The sequence below is a fragment of the Myxine glutinosa genome, chromosome 3 (genome assembly GCF_964187855.1).
Source record: "Myxine glutinosa chromosome 3, kmMyxGlut1.1, whole genome shotgun sequence".
Taxonomy (NCBI): domain Eukaryota; kingdom Metazoa; phylum Chordata; class Myxini; order Myxiniformes; family Myxinidae; genus Myxine; species Myxine glutinosa.
The window spans coordinates 177468010-177483168 of NC_136263.1; the positions used below are offsets into that span (position 1 = coordinate 177468010).

The following is a 15159-nucleotide window of genomic DNA, read 5'->3' on the forward strand; positions in this document are numbered from 1 at the left end:
AACATCGTTGGTGCACACAGTATTCGCGCTGCCTCTCGTATGAATAAGAAATTTGTCGTATTTTTGTCCGAGAAACACATGGTAGCGAGTGTAGTTGAAGAAGGCTTGTTCATTGAACCAAACACGTTCCTCTCTGTGTTCGCTTTACAAGCCCCTACGGTAAAGATTAACATCAGTAATATCCCGCCATTTATTAGAAATGAGAATTTACGTGAACAATTAAGCAAGTTCGGTAAGGTCGTATCGAGGATTTCGATGGTGCCGATGCGAAATGTTTGTGACCGATTCAAACATGTCATGTCCTTTAAGAGAGTGGTATCCATGATACTGCCTGCAAATGAAAAAAACGCTCAATGTCCTGTTGAGTGTGAAAATCAACGGCTTTGAATACAAAATGTATGCCTCCTCGGAGGCTATGACGTGTTTCGGGTGTGGGGCTTGCGGGCATGTGAGGAGTGCCTGCCCCAATGCGGTTACATCGCAGGAAAGTGGCGGATTGGTGAGGAGCGATTCCTCTTCACCGCACACCGACGGGGAGGAGGTGGGACCGGCGTTTGCAATTTTCTACAATGTTGATGCAAGTGTGGTCATGCTGGAAGCATTAGTACTTGCTTTGGTCAACTTGGCCTCTAACAGGCCATAGCATGCCCCAACCAAATGCACACTGAAGGGAATGCTCCATATTTCCCTCCTAGTATTTCTCACCCTCACTTAGACCAAGGTCTTCCCTATAACGGTAGGGAGAACAAAGTGACTTATTCAAAGTCTGCAGGAAGGGAAAAGAAGAGTTGGGAGAAAGCTGACCCGACCCGCCACCTTGCCAGCCTACTCCCATATAACCAAAGTCGACCACTTAATTTTCTGGCCTGCAATATATGCAAGACAAATAATAATGCATGTTCCCTTCAAAGGAACTTCAACCCCGGCCATTACGTCCATCATAGTCTACGCCGTGAATGCCAACTTATGGTTGTTGCCTTTTTCAACTTGATGAAGCCTTTGGGTAACATTCCATCTCTCCTCTTATCTCTACTCAATCTAGCAGATCAAACATGTAGTGGGACCCTTAGCACTTTTTTCCCAGTAGGGAGCTAATATGAAGGTAAAATCCTCCTTTTCCGACCTTGAAGTTACAATATGATCAGTTTGGGGGTTGAATTAACGCAGGGGAGATGTTCACATTTAACAAGACCTACGATTATATGGATCAAAACATCTCAATCAGAACTCAAATGAATTTCTCACAATTAGTGCACCCTGAGTCTGGACGTAGACATTATAGAGCAAGATTACAAGTCGGCATTATGTTGTATTAAGTCAGTGACAATGAACTGCATTACCTCTTGACTGGAGCTCTCTGCAAAGCCTCCACCAAACATGGCTGCCATCCAGTCACAGCTAGAGATGAGAATTGCTTTGTGTGCACAAACATATCCGTCTTCCAGGCAGAAGGTCACATCTAGGAAAAGCAAAACATAAGTATTTAAAAGAGAATAACAAGACTGAATTACATTTTATTTCAGAAACGGCTGTTCAGTTGTATTTACAATGGTGGGTGGAACAAGAAATGAAATATTACTGTGACCTTGTGCATCATCAGAACCTATAAGAGGAATGCTGACTGGTACGATCGAGGGAAGAGCACGAGTAAGGTGAAGAAGGAAGTGGACAGACACAATGATGTAGAAGAGGAGGAATTCAAAGATGGCGCTTTATAGAGCAAATTAAATAAGATTGGAATGCAATATCTGGGCACCATAGGTGACAGAGGAGGGTAGTGGTAGACCCCTGGGAAATAGAGCATGAAAGAGTGCTGTGATCGGCCTTGAGAATTGTTTTCCAATGCTAAATTTTGATTGTTCAGGAATCTTTGAGGCTTTTCACACTTGATTTGAGTGAATGGCCAAATTTAATATGTGGGGTGAAGATGAGTGTACTACTCATCTGGTTTCTCTGTCAAGGTTGGTGGATCATGGTAGACCACTCCAGACCTATTATCCAGAGAGCAGAGATGCAGGCTCCAGAAGACTCTCATGGGGAAAGAGGATATATACAGAAACTTTGAAGGTGACTAATGTCAAGCCAGACAACCTGCCAGGATGCTCCAGAAGAGCATGGAACTGCAGTGCGGTGGTCCTGCAGGTAAGTCTAGTAGGCCAAGATATGTTGATGTAAGGAGAGGGATATAATCCTAAGGCCCAGAAAGTAAAACAATTGACTACTGTTTTTGTCGTTGTTCCACAATTCTGGAAGAAGAGGCCACATACAATATCAATCATCGCTTCTGACATCAAATCCTTCCTCTTCTCCAATGGCTTGATCTCGGATCATCAAATTGGATTCAGACCAGGTCATTCTATTCTGGACATGTTGCTTCTGCTGTCTCAACAATGGATGGATGTCCTCAATGCCAAACAGGAAATCAGAGCTGTCACCCATGACACATCTCATGCCTTCGATACGGTCTGGCACCCAGCACTGCTCATCAAACTCTCCTCGTATGGTATCCATGGAAACCTCCACACATGGCTTGCAGACTTCCTCTCTGGTCGCAGTCTATGTGTGGCCCTGAATTAAATTCTCTCTTCTCCCCTTCCTGTTCAGGCTGGAGTTCCCCAAGGCAGTGTTCTGAACCCTGTGCTTTTTCTGGTCTTCAGTACTGATCTCTCCGACTCTCTGGAAAATACTCTCTATCTCTTTGCTGATGACTCCACTCTCTGCCGCTCCATATCCCAAACCTCAGATCGGCAGACAGCAGCCTCTTCACTCTCTGTAGACCTGGACAATATCACAAACTGGTCAAACAAGTGGAACATTTCCTTCAATCCTGACAAAGCTTACACTCTCACTTTGTATCTCCGAAAATACCGTCTGGACAACCCTCCCATCTACTTTCTGAACAATCCTCTTGAAGAAGTTCTGTCACTCAAGCTTTTGGGTCTCACAATCTGCCATGATCTTTCTGGGAAAACCACATTTCCAAGCTGGCCTCCAAAGCCAGTCGCCGACTGGGTATCCTCCATCGTGCGAAGTCCTTCCTTGGCACACCTGAGCTCCTCACCACATACAAGGCTTTCATCCACAGGTCAATGGAATACTGCTCTCCCTTCTGGGCTGGTGCTCCTGCCTCACACCTAGCTCGGCTTCACGCCGTTGAAATCAAAGCTTTCAGAATCATTGGAATCTCCTGCAATGAAGCTGATTCTGAGGGCCTTTATCTCTCTCACCGGAGGCAGGTCCTCTCTGGCCTTGTTCCCCCTGCTCTGTCCCCCAAATATTCCTGCAGGACACACAAGATCTGCCAGCAATCCTGTTCTGGTGAAATTGCAAAAATCAAGACTCTCTGCTCACCTTCACTCCTTCATTCCTCTTTTCTCCCACCTCTGGAACAAACTCCCTCACTCTCTTCAATCCCTCTCCTCCCTCCAGGTCTTTAAAACAGCTGTTCACCACCATCTCTTATCTTCCCCCCATCCAAAACCTTCATCTTTTCTACCCCTGTTAAAACACCCCAAAGCCGCCTCTTTAAGTCCCCAACTTCTTTCCTGAAATTCCTAGAAGTGTTCATTTGCTTTATAGCATGTACCCCTCCCTCCTCCCCCCAGCCCTCACCCTTCCACAGATCTACCGATGTCCCTGTTCTCTACTGTTGTTGTGCTTGTGTGCTTCCCTCTCTCCCCCTCTTGTCTACCATCCCCTTCATTGCATGTTTTATGTGTCTGTGCATATTTTCATGTTCAATGTGTTAGCTCTTACACGAGCCTCGATTCTGTATTTGAAAAAAAAAAATCCAAGATTTTGCAAGGCTCATAAGATATATGGAGTCAGATGGGGCATGTTTTCGGGAGCAGAGGTTGCCGCTGCATGCTTTGACCCCTGCCGTTTCACCTGTCATTGGCTCGTGTGTGGCACCACCGACCAGGCTGCCCCGCCCACTCTCCGCACGGCGTTGTAAGTATAGGTTACACAGCGCGTGTCTGCCATGTGGACCTGCAGATTTCCCATGTTGGCAGCACAGGACTGGCTCCGAATGTGTGTCGATGTAATTTGCGGTTTCGGTGTGGTTGTGGGGTCAGAAGGTGCTGTGTGGAAAAGATGGATAAATGATTTGAGGGGATTTAAGGATGAGAGGAATTGGAATGGATTAAATGAAAAAGGGGGTTCACAGGGTTTGAGAGGTTCGAGGGGGGGGGGGGGGGGGATGGCGAGGGATTGGGATGGATTATATATATTTTGTTGTATACAAGATCGAGGCTCGTGTAAGAGCTAACATTCATGCCAAAAAAAAAAACGGACAATCTATCTATAATTCCAGTAATCTCTGTGTGTTTGTTTGTACGTTTGTAAGTTTGTACGTTTGTTTGTCTGTGACCGCTGTTTCTCGACAACCACGGGTCCGATATACTTTAAACTTGCCAGGTATATTGCTGGGGACCCGAGGATGTGCCTTTTCAAGGTTTCATATTAATCGGACAATTACTTACCGAGCTATGTCCAAAAAACGATTCAACCAATCAGAGAGCAGCGAGCTATCGCGTGTGCCGAACACACTCTGCCTCGGATGGCACATTTGAGAGCGTATTCATTTATTTCACGTTTGCAAACTATGTTGGCGCTATGTTGGCGTTAAACTATGTTTTAAAACTAATAAAAACCATTTCATGTAAATAGAGGGGGGGGGGGGGGTTGTCACTGTACTCGCACGAGCAGATGGCGGAAGTGCCTGACCGCCAAGTGAAGTCCGAGCAACTCGCGGTCGAAGGTACTGTAACGGCGTTCGGGCGGGCGAAGCTGCCGGCTAAAGAACGCCAGCGGTTGCCAAGCTCCGTTTTAAAACTAATTAAAACCCCGGGGGGATTGTCACTGTACTCGCAAGGCGTTCGCCGTTCGCTTTGGCGTTGCGAATGGACCAAAACATTTCATGAACCAAACCATTTCATGTAAAGCGTTCGCCGTTCGCTTTGGCGTTGCGAATGGACCAAAACATTTCATGGACCAAACCATTTCATGTAAATAGAGGGGGGGATATAATTTTAGATATAGATATAGTACGGGCATGCCCTAGTAAGACAAAATGAAGGGAGCGGGAGACAAGATGGGGAGAGAGGGGGAAGCACACACGTACAACATTTGAGAGCAGGGACACATGGACACAGCTAGGATTGATGGAAAGTGGGAATTCTTCAGAAGGTGGGGAACCACAATGGGGTGGAATATGCTAATTCTCATAATGCATTTTTCCTCATCTCTGATACGAGGGGAATCCCGCGTTCTTATCCGTTGGGATCGGGAAGTGCGGTCCTCACACTCTGCACATTTAGATTTTTATATCCGCCTGATCACCAGAGTCTTCTGGTTTCTTGGATTGCATTAGTGGAAACAAATATGTGCGTGGCTGGCACATGTTTGTTTCTTGTGGATTATGCAGTTTTCCGAGTGAGACATGATCCATGGCTAATGCTCTCCTTCGAGGTCAGAGGGTGCCATTACTATTTAACTGGCGATTATGATCTTCATTGGTTGGATTTTTGAATGGTATCTCGTCCTGATGAGAGAAAATAATCTCAACATCTGGATAGGCGGCTCGGATGGATGTTTAACCAATGACCACCATAAGAATCTCAATGCTATTGAGTGGCCTTGCTGAGGCTTCCAGGTCGGAAGTGACGCTATGGTCTGCGTATGTGTGGGATTTCTTATCCGTTGGGATTGGGAGGAGAGCTCGTCACACTGTACATTTTGATTTTTGAGAGAGGGAGAAGGGGGTGGAGAGAGGGAGAAAGGGGGGGAAGATAAGGAGAAGGGGGCGGAGAGAGGGAGAAGGGGGTGGAGAGAGGGGGAAGGGGTTGGAGAGAGGGAGAAGGGGGGGGGAGGATAATGGGAGACAGAGGAGGGGGCAGAGGTGAGGGGAACAAGAAGGGGAGTGAGGATGGGAAGGGAGACAGAAAGATAAGAGGGAGTGGGGTGGCATAGAGACGTCAGAGAGAGAGAGAGAGCGAGACAGACAGAAGGGGTGGGAGAGAGATAAGGAGGGCAGGTGAGAGATGAGGGGGGTTGGGGAGGGGGAGAAGGGGACAGAGAGAGGTGTGGAGGCGAGTGCTGCACTTTTTTTAGGAGGGTGAAGCGAGGAGGGGACAGAGAGAGAGAGAGAGAGAGGAGCTGGGGAGGGGTGCGGAGAAAAAGAGAGAGAAAGATGAGGGGGTTGGGGGGAGTGAGGCGTTAGCAAAGATAGTGTTGTGTTATTCTTTATGACCACACACACACACACACACACACACACACACACACACACACACACACACACACACACACACACACACACACACACACACATTCTCTTTTATTATTAATCCGTGTCTCATAACAACCATTACTATGTAGATTCTAATCAACAGGTGTCTTTGGGGACACCAAATTAACATTTTGAATTGTGAACATTATACAGTACGAAATGTACTATGCATGGCCTTGCATGAAGAGGACAAAATAATTAAAGAATTGTCAAAATGCTTATATAATTTTATTTGTTTGGATGTGTCATTGATATAAACCTGTTTTCTATACCCTGTCATCATTTTAAATATCACTGTATAATTTTAGCATGGATAATGAGTGGGCGATCACCTGCGAGTGTTCCTCGAGCAAGAAACTCTCGAAGGCGGTTAGAGCGTCGTAAGCGAAAGGCACGAGTGATTTCCTGGTTCATGAAGCCCTCTTTGTTGAGGATGTTGGCCACCATCATCCGCAGGTCAAACACCTGATGGGGAGCATATAAAGGGAAGGTTGGAGTACTATTTCAGAAAATGGACTTATTCGTAATCACAGGATGGACTAGAACGGCACTCGGTCAAGAGCATACCTCCACCAGGCTGAACAATTTGCATTTTGTATCCCACTGATAGACCAGATCTGGATTCGGATCTGCAGCAAAATGTAATCGGCTTGTTCTTCACACCAAACCGACTCATCCACCTAGTTTTGTTATAATCCGTCCACAACTTTTTTAAATATCATGCCCTATCATTTCTGGCCCAATCAGTCAATGGTGAAGAATCACTTGAAATTCTAAGAATTCTCTACCCGGATCTTCACCAAAATCGAATCAATTCGTCCTTGCGATATACACATGTTCACCAAGTTTCGTCCGAATCCATTCACAACTTTTTGAGATATCGTGCTATATATCGGATTTCCTCCTATCAACCAATGGCAAAGAATCACTTAAACATTTCTCTGATCAAGGATCTGGATTCGGATCTTCACCGAAATGGAATCAATTCGTCTTTGTCGCACGCCTAATCTGTCCACCAAGTTTCGTCCGAATCCGCTAACAACTTTTTGAGATAACATTTTAGCACTATCACGCAATGGCGAAGAGTCACTTAAATAATTCTCTGATCCGGATCTGAATTTGAATCTTCAGCAAAATCTAAACAATTCTTCCTTGTCACACACCCAACCTGTCCACCAAGTTTCGTCCGAATCCGCCAACAACTTTTTGAGACATCCTGTTCACAAACAGACAGACAGACAAGGGGGGAAAACACAACCTCCTTCCACCTTTGGTGGCAGAGGTAATAAAATACCTTAAATGGTAATTGATCTTCCGTGAATAAAAGAGAAGCTGACGTTTCAGGCCTACCCCTTCGTCAGAGCGAGAAATCACTGATTTCAGGTGTACACAACAGATGTAGTCAAGTGGCGGATTACTTGTGGCCAATTATAATCGCTCCACGACATCAAAACTACCTCAAAAGCATCATCTCAAATATATATATGTACATATATATTATATATATATATATATATATATATATATATATATATATATATATATTATAATAAGCTACGGTGATTCTGTCTGTCTGTCTGTCTGGGGGTGTGGCTTACTCCGTTTACAGATTAGCTCCACCCATTCTGGGAGAGGCTTCATATGAACAAATATCCACCATTTTATTGTCTCGCATAGCTTTGAGGCCTGTTTTGTAGGCCGGGGGTGTCTTGCTCTCTCCCAGTTTTATTTCAACTCAAATTCGATATATCATTTCATTTTTCACAGTCGCTAACATAGTTTTAGACTCGGTTGAAAAAAAGCGGGAAGAAAATCCGATGAAAGTTTCTGTTTATAGAATGAAATGAATTCTCAAAGGCCTGTAACTTCAAGGCCATTGAGTCTCTCTCATGCCTTTATCTCCAATCTAACTCACCATCTGATTTCATTTTTATCGATGGTTTTAGACTGTGTGTCAGCAATAATTGAGAACATTCACACACATGCGGGAAAATGCAGAGATATATTTTTAAAAAATTGCATCACGATGTATCATGCACCGCCCAACATGACACAGACGGCAGCATGTCGACGTATTTAAAAAATTCGCTTTTTCTTTTCCGTTGAGATATATTACTTTTCCCTTTGATGACAGTCGTCACAAAAACGTCAACAATGATGCCGACATATATTTCTTCGTTCCAATTTCATTCAACATTATTATCCGGAAGTAAAGGTTCACGTGTTCATTTCACGTGTGAAAAAACAAACTCCATTTCACGTGTGCATGGACGTGTAATTCACATATGTAAAATAAATAAATTAACAGACGGGAAATTGCTGAGAGATATTTCGTTCGGAGCGATTATACACCGCCCAAACGAAAAATTTCACCGATAAACCGAATGAATTCACCGAGCGAATTTCATCGAGTTTCAGGAAATTACCAAGAGATATTTCTTCCTTTTTATTTTATTAGTTACCAGCAGAAGTACCCGGCGTTTCCGGGTGGGGAAGAGCACATACACTTTAAACATGTATGTACATATGAGGGATGTGGGATATATACATGTGGGATGTGTGTGTGTGTGTGTGTGTGTGTGTGTGTGTGTGTGTGTGTGTGTGTGTGTGTATGTATGTGGGTATGTGTGTGTGTGTGTGTGTGTGTGTATCAATATGTATGTGTGTGTGGATGTATATATGTGTATATATGTGCATATATATATATATGTGTGTGTGTGTGTGTGTTTATATGTGTGTGGGTGTACATGTGTGTGGGTGTACGTGTGTGTGTGTGTGTGTGTGTGTGTGTGTGTGTGTGTGTGTGTGTGTGTGTGTGTGTGTGTATGTGTGTGTGTGTCTGTGAATAAGAGAGAGACAGAATTGTGAGGAACAGAAATGTAAAAACGAGATGTGTTTGTGTGTATGTGTGTGGGTGTACATGTGTACGTGTGTGTCTGTATGTGTGTGTGTGTGTGTGTGTGTGTGTATATATATACAGTATATATATATATATATATATATATGCATGTGGGTGTACGTGTGTGTGTGTGTGTGTGTGGATGTGTGTGTATGTCGGTGAATAAGAGAGAGACAGAATTGTGAGGAACAGAAATGAAAAAACGAGATGTGTTTGTGTGTATGTGTACATGTGTGTATGTGTGTGGGAGTGCATGTGTACATGTGTGTGTATGTATGTGTGTGTATGTATGTGTGCATGTATATATGTGTGTGGGTGTACGTGTGTGTGTGTGTGTGTGTGTGTGTATGTGTGTGTGGGTGTGCACGCACATGCATTCACATGTTATCAGAAGTAAATACATTGTGTAGATGACATCATTAGTGCATCTGATAAATTGGCAGTGACCATTTTGTGAAACTGAATGTGCAGGTGTAGCATCTAACTCAATATGTCGAAATGTCACACATGTCCATGCCTGTGGGATTCCCACAGGTGACCCCACTAGTATATATATATTTTATATTTCCCATGATTTCAGACTTTTGAAACACTCTTTATGTTGGACTTTATATTGGAATTGGTGGGATTTACATATCGACCTCATCGTGTTGATTGCCGTTGGTTTACATATCGGCTCAATTCCCATATCGACCTCTCACCTCGTAACTCGTCGATCGCCGTCGTGCCGATACCTGCCTGTTCTCGTCGTTCTGCACGGCTTCAACCAGCGCGGAGATCCATGCACGGACTTTGGAGAAATCTACGTTCCACTCACGTTTGGCGTGTCGTGAGTTCATTGCTTTGAGAGCATTGGAGAATGATGGTACCATCATATGTATTGTTCATTTGATGCAAGTGATATTCTCATTGTACTTTATTTAAGAGTGTTATTATTGTGCATGTGAGAGTTGTTAATACAATTACTTGTTTTGTTCTCCAAGTGCATTGGTGTGGTTTTACCATGGTTTATTAGAAAACGCAAAATAACAAATCTTTCTGCCGTGTTCCCGCTCCAGACTCTGAGGTGCACCGTAACCAGGGTTTGGGGAGGTAACACGTAACACATGCTCCACTTTTATGATTGTCATGACGCACCTGGAAAACTAGTTGACGATAAGTCATCCGCCGCACATTACACGATTATCAAAAACTGTCGCCGACAGCTGTCACCAACAATCTTGTTGTGTTGCGTCAGGTAAGGTTCAGCTTCCCTAAGAAGGCAGTCACATTTTCATTTGCAGTGTACATTGTCACGCCGGTGTAATCGAGTGTCACCTTGTGTTTTTCCTAATAGCAGCTCAAGTTTGGACTCCACTTTACTGACCCCTGGTTTGACATTGCTTGATTACAGAAGTGCAGTTTGTGCCAAAAAAACAAAACATTTTTTACAGCCAGGTGGAACTCTGCATTAAGTTTTGCAATATACACATTTGCATTGAGCATCTCAAGAAGTTTAAACAACAGTTTCACGTTTATTTATAACAATGTCAAAAGTTTAGAATTACATCAATAATTACAATTATATGACCTTCATTACAACGGAAATTCTCTCAGCATCAGCAGAAAATCCTATATTTCGATCACCAGGAAATTGATCTTACCTCCAAAGCCTCAGCCAGCGTAGCAATCTGCAGCAGCTGCTCCTGTTGCAGGTCATCATCCAACTGTCCAATGTACAGGTATCGCAAAACAGAATGCAGTGCCTCATAGCTTGTCCCTTTGCCCACAGCAATGACAGTCATGAGTCTATACTGTTGAGTTTGTGGGTCAAACACCCTTTCCAACCACCCACTTTCAAAGCCACGGCTCCAGTTGTACAGAGGTTTTCCAACTGCAGATGCCATGGTATTGTGCACAGTTCCTCGGCCTGGCTTAAGGCTCCCATCACTTTTGGATGTTCGCAACCAAGGTTTGGATTTTGTGGATGAATCGGTGGCCTTCTCATCCTCCGCTGTGGCCCTCCAACTTAGAGCACGTGTGAGCTGTATTTTACCGGTACCCCAAATTGACCCACGTGAGTGAAAAGTCTGCAGAGAACGACGACGGGTCGGATCAGTGGCTGTGGCTTCAGTTGCCACTGTTCTGACTGCTGCCGCTGGCCCATTGCCTGCCTGCAGTGCATTGCATGGCTTGTCCACATTGCCCGGTTGTTGGTTTCGTTCCAACATGTCTGGATTTGTAGTGTCATGGTGCTCTGCAGAATGAGATGTAATATCATTGATGATGCGATCACAATGACACATGACTGAGCTCATCCTAATTCTACATGCTGTCCAACCTCACCCATGTGATTGTCAATTAAGTCATCATCTTAATTGGTGCATTGTTGTCTGATGTTGACCAAGCGTTTGATCTTTAGTGGACGGTCCAGTCTGACCGCAAAATATAATTTCTGAATGTATTTGTGCTGTAATCTATAATGTACATTATATAAATCAGAGCTTTGCTTCAACTCAATTTTCATTCTAAAAATCTAACGTTTCATTTTTGACAATCCTGATCAAGTATCCATGGTTGCTATATAATGTTGGTGTGTCTAAATGGCTGATTTAAAGAAGAAATCGAATAAACAGTTAATTTTAATAGATAACTCTAAGACTCCATTAGAACAACAAATTGTATTATTTGCTGGAAATTGCAGAGAACAAAAAACACATCCCATAAAGTCATAACTTTTGAATATTTTACCCATGTTTCGTTCATGGCTGTTTGTGTCTTCCTTCTCCTCGGGGAGGTCCATGCAAAATAAATCGTAGAATTTCGAGCAAGCAAGAGCCAGGTATACACGGTGTGCAAGGACCTTCTGTCCTCCAGACAGTAGAAAAACGGTGTTTGCAGCCAGTGGGCAATCTGACAGCAATGAAGGCGCTGGGTCTCCATCAGCCCTACGTGTTGGCTCCATGACCACAATTTGTGGAGGTGCGGGCCGTGGCGGAAGACAAGGTGCTTGAATGCGTGGTCGTTGCACCTGCCGTTACAATGATGCACATAATGCACACTGTTAATATAGCTACCTCTTTACTCTTGAGGGTGGGTCTAGTGCATAAAATAGAGTCAAATATTATCTGCAATTAGAAATTTCATCTATTATTATGCATATATTTCATCAAACCTGGAGCTGGAAAGTATTTAAAATGCTCAAATTGGAAAATATAATGAATACTAAAAACACATTTATTAAAATGCAGTAAGGTGGAGATGGAAAGGGCTCTCATAGAGTGTATATTGATAATCATTCTTCTATGGAACACACATTATTTTGAAAGTTATTGGCTTCCTCCACTTCTAGAAGTTATGAATTTCCTTCATACCAGGGTTCAACGTTATTTTTTTCCACTAGGTGCATCGGTGTGACCAAGCTTAAGTTTCCGGGCACACAACTAAAATTTTGGGTGCACCAGAGAAATGTCGACATACCAATGGTAGGATCTTTTTGGGGAGGAGGAAGCGCGCAGTCGCTGACACCCTGAACAAATTTAAAATTCCTGCCCTGACCTGCAGAGGGCATTGCATCAGAGGCACATCCACATCCTCAGCCAATGATGCTATCCCGCAGCCTTGTGCTGCATAATAAAGAAGAAGATCACTTATAGCACAAATAAAGAAAGCAAAGGCTTTGCTGTAATTATTTGTTTGCATTCACCCAATTCAAAGATTTGATGGATATGGATATCGTTGTATCATCTTGCCTTATTTAAATAATGATTGATTATGCTTACTTTGGAGAAAATATCAGAGAAAAAAAGCAAAAGTTTAATATGCACAATCCAGAGTCCGGCACACACCTTCCGCAGGTAAGCCTTCCAGAATTGCACATGTCGTCTGCACACGAGAGCCGCACGGATAGCGTTATCAAAAACGTCTTTGATGCCAAACTGTGCCACAACACTCGTCTCATAATATGGAACTCCAATGTCATGAGCCACCTCATGGCCTGCCTCCGGAGTCATTATGTCACTTGGCTTAATCATTCTGGAATGACACAGGTATGAACTTGTCAAATTATCTTCATTTCACTACAAAGTCGGAGCAGCAGCTCACACATTCAACTCGGTGAATCCCATTTGTTGAATGGCCTCATTGTATTCATGGATACCAAGTAAATTAATTGCTTATATTCAACATCAACTTGGCCAAACACTTCATTTGCATCATACACATTCTGCACCTCAACTAACTTTTCTTACACTTTAACCCTAATCAGGACGGGTGATTTTGGACCTTCTCAAAGCCAGGGGGAGGGGTGGATTCTCCGGCAAAAGTAGACCCTATTTTTATAAAATTAGTCTCAAAATGTGTGCAAGAGTGGAACAGAAAGAGTCATGAAAGCACAGCATGAGAAAAAAAAATTCTGCAAAAATATGGCGAAAAAAGTAGATAGGGGGGTGGGAGGGCCGAATCCATCCCCTGGCCTAATTAGGGTTAAAATGCTATTTTTCCATCATATATGTGTAAGTAATAAATATATGTGACTTGAAAACCATTGTTCTTCAAGAATATATTTTTAAATACTCAAAATAGAATGAAAAATGATTGGATAAAAAATATCAGCACTGGCAGGTTTCTAAAGAAGCAAGAAACCTGGAGGTGGACTATTAGAGTCCAAGAAAGCAGAAGAAAGAAACTCACAAGATGTGGCAAACGAGAAAAGACCTTCAAGCTAAAGGGAATTATAAACATTTGAAGAAGGAAGTGAAGAAGGGAATAACGATAGTAAAGAACAAGGTGTATGAAGAATAGGGGAAATGTTTAACCAAAAGGGCAAAACATAAATATTTCAAAATAGCCTGGATAGATGCCAGGATTTCCAAAATATTTTCAAAATACCCAGGATAACGTCAAATACCCAAAATAGTCAAAAGAGCAAGGAGAGTTTTCAAAATACCCAGGATAAAGGATATGAGAGATGTAGGAGAAGTTAATTGTTTGAAAAACATATCTCTAGATATATCTCTAGAAATCTCGAGCTTCCGATACAGTCTAGCACCTCCCGTTGCTCTCCAAACTCTCTACCTATGACATCCAAGGCTCTTGGTTTACTGACTTCCTCTACTCTTGTAGCTAACGTGTAGTACTCATCGGTATCCATTCATCTCTTCTCCCTGTCAAGGCTCGAATGCTCCAAGACAGAGTTGTCGGCCCCGTCCTATTCCCGATATTCATCAATTATCTCTCTGACTCCCTGTAAAATCCTCTTTTTCTATTTACTGATGACTACCCCTTGTAACGTGACATTCCACATCCTTCAGACATGCAGGCTGTAGGCTCTACCCTCTCTTCAGACCTTGATAAAATCACAACCCGGTCAAACACTTGGAATATGTCTCAGAAGACAACTCATGCCTGAAGAAATGGTCAAAGTAGTCATGGGAATATAAAAAACAAGACTGAAAGTCGAATAGCGGCGTAGCGGGGCTTGTAAAATATTATAAACCACAAACACACATGATTAGCTTTTTTAACAGTTGCTAATGCTGTTTATAACATTAAACAAAGAAATATGGAAGAATCCAGACATCCATGAGGAAAGTTTTACTTACAGAACTGAGGGAAGATCTACTGTAATCTATATACCTCACAAGGGTTGGGTACGTACCGTTTTGTTGGAAGAGACGTAACGCCGATGCTTTCGATATTTGATGGTCATTTTAACAATCGTCTTGTTTGTACTTCACACTGAATGAAAAACGTAAAGGTAGAGCATGGCGATTGTGATATATGACAGGTTCGACGATATGTTCGGCATGAACGAAATTGGAATCAAAATGCCAGAGTGGAGAGTCAGCCGCCGTACCGCCGTAATGACATCAGACGTAATCACATCACCCTGTCATGTGACCAGATCCTCACCTCTGATTGGTATACGTTTGAGGGGACATACATACATACAGACGGACAAACACTGTTATAGACTGCTTTACCCTAT

At 43.1% G+C, this 15159-nt stretch overlaps 1 protein-coding gene across 1 annotated transcript in view; it reads right to left on the minus strand.

Moving 5' to 3' along the window:
• Positions 1 to 15159, minus strand: part of LOC137423032 (rho-related BTB domain-containing protein 2-like) — a 127733-nt gene that overhangs the window by 48819 nt on the left and 63755 nt on the right. The window contains exons 6-10 of the mRNA XM_068109807.2: positions 13019 to 13205; positions 11922 to 12201; positions 10835 to 11427; positions 6625 to 6757; positions 1341 to 1459 (exon numbers count right to left, since the gene is read on the minus strand). Of these exons, the coding sequence (XP_067965908.1) occupies positions 1341 to 1459; positions 6625 to 6757; positions 10835 to 11427; positions 11922 to 12201; positions 13019 to 13205 (1312 nt within the window). The remainder of the gene's footprint in view (positions 1 to 1340; positions 1460 to 6624; positions 6758 to 10834; positions 11428 to 11921; positions 12202 to 13018; positions 13206 to 15159) is intronic.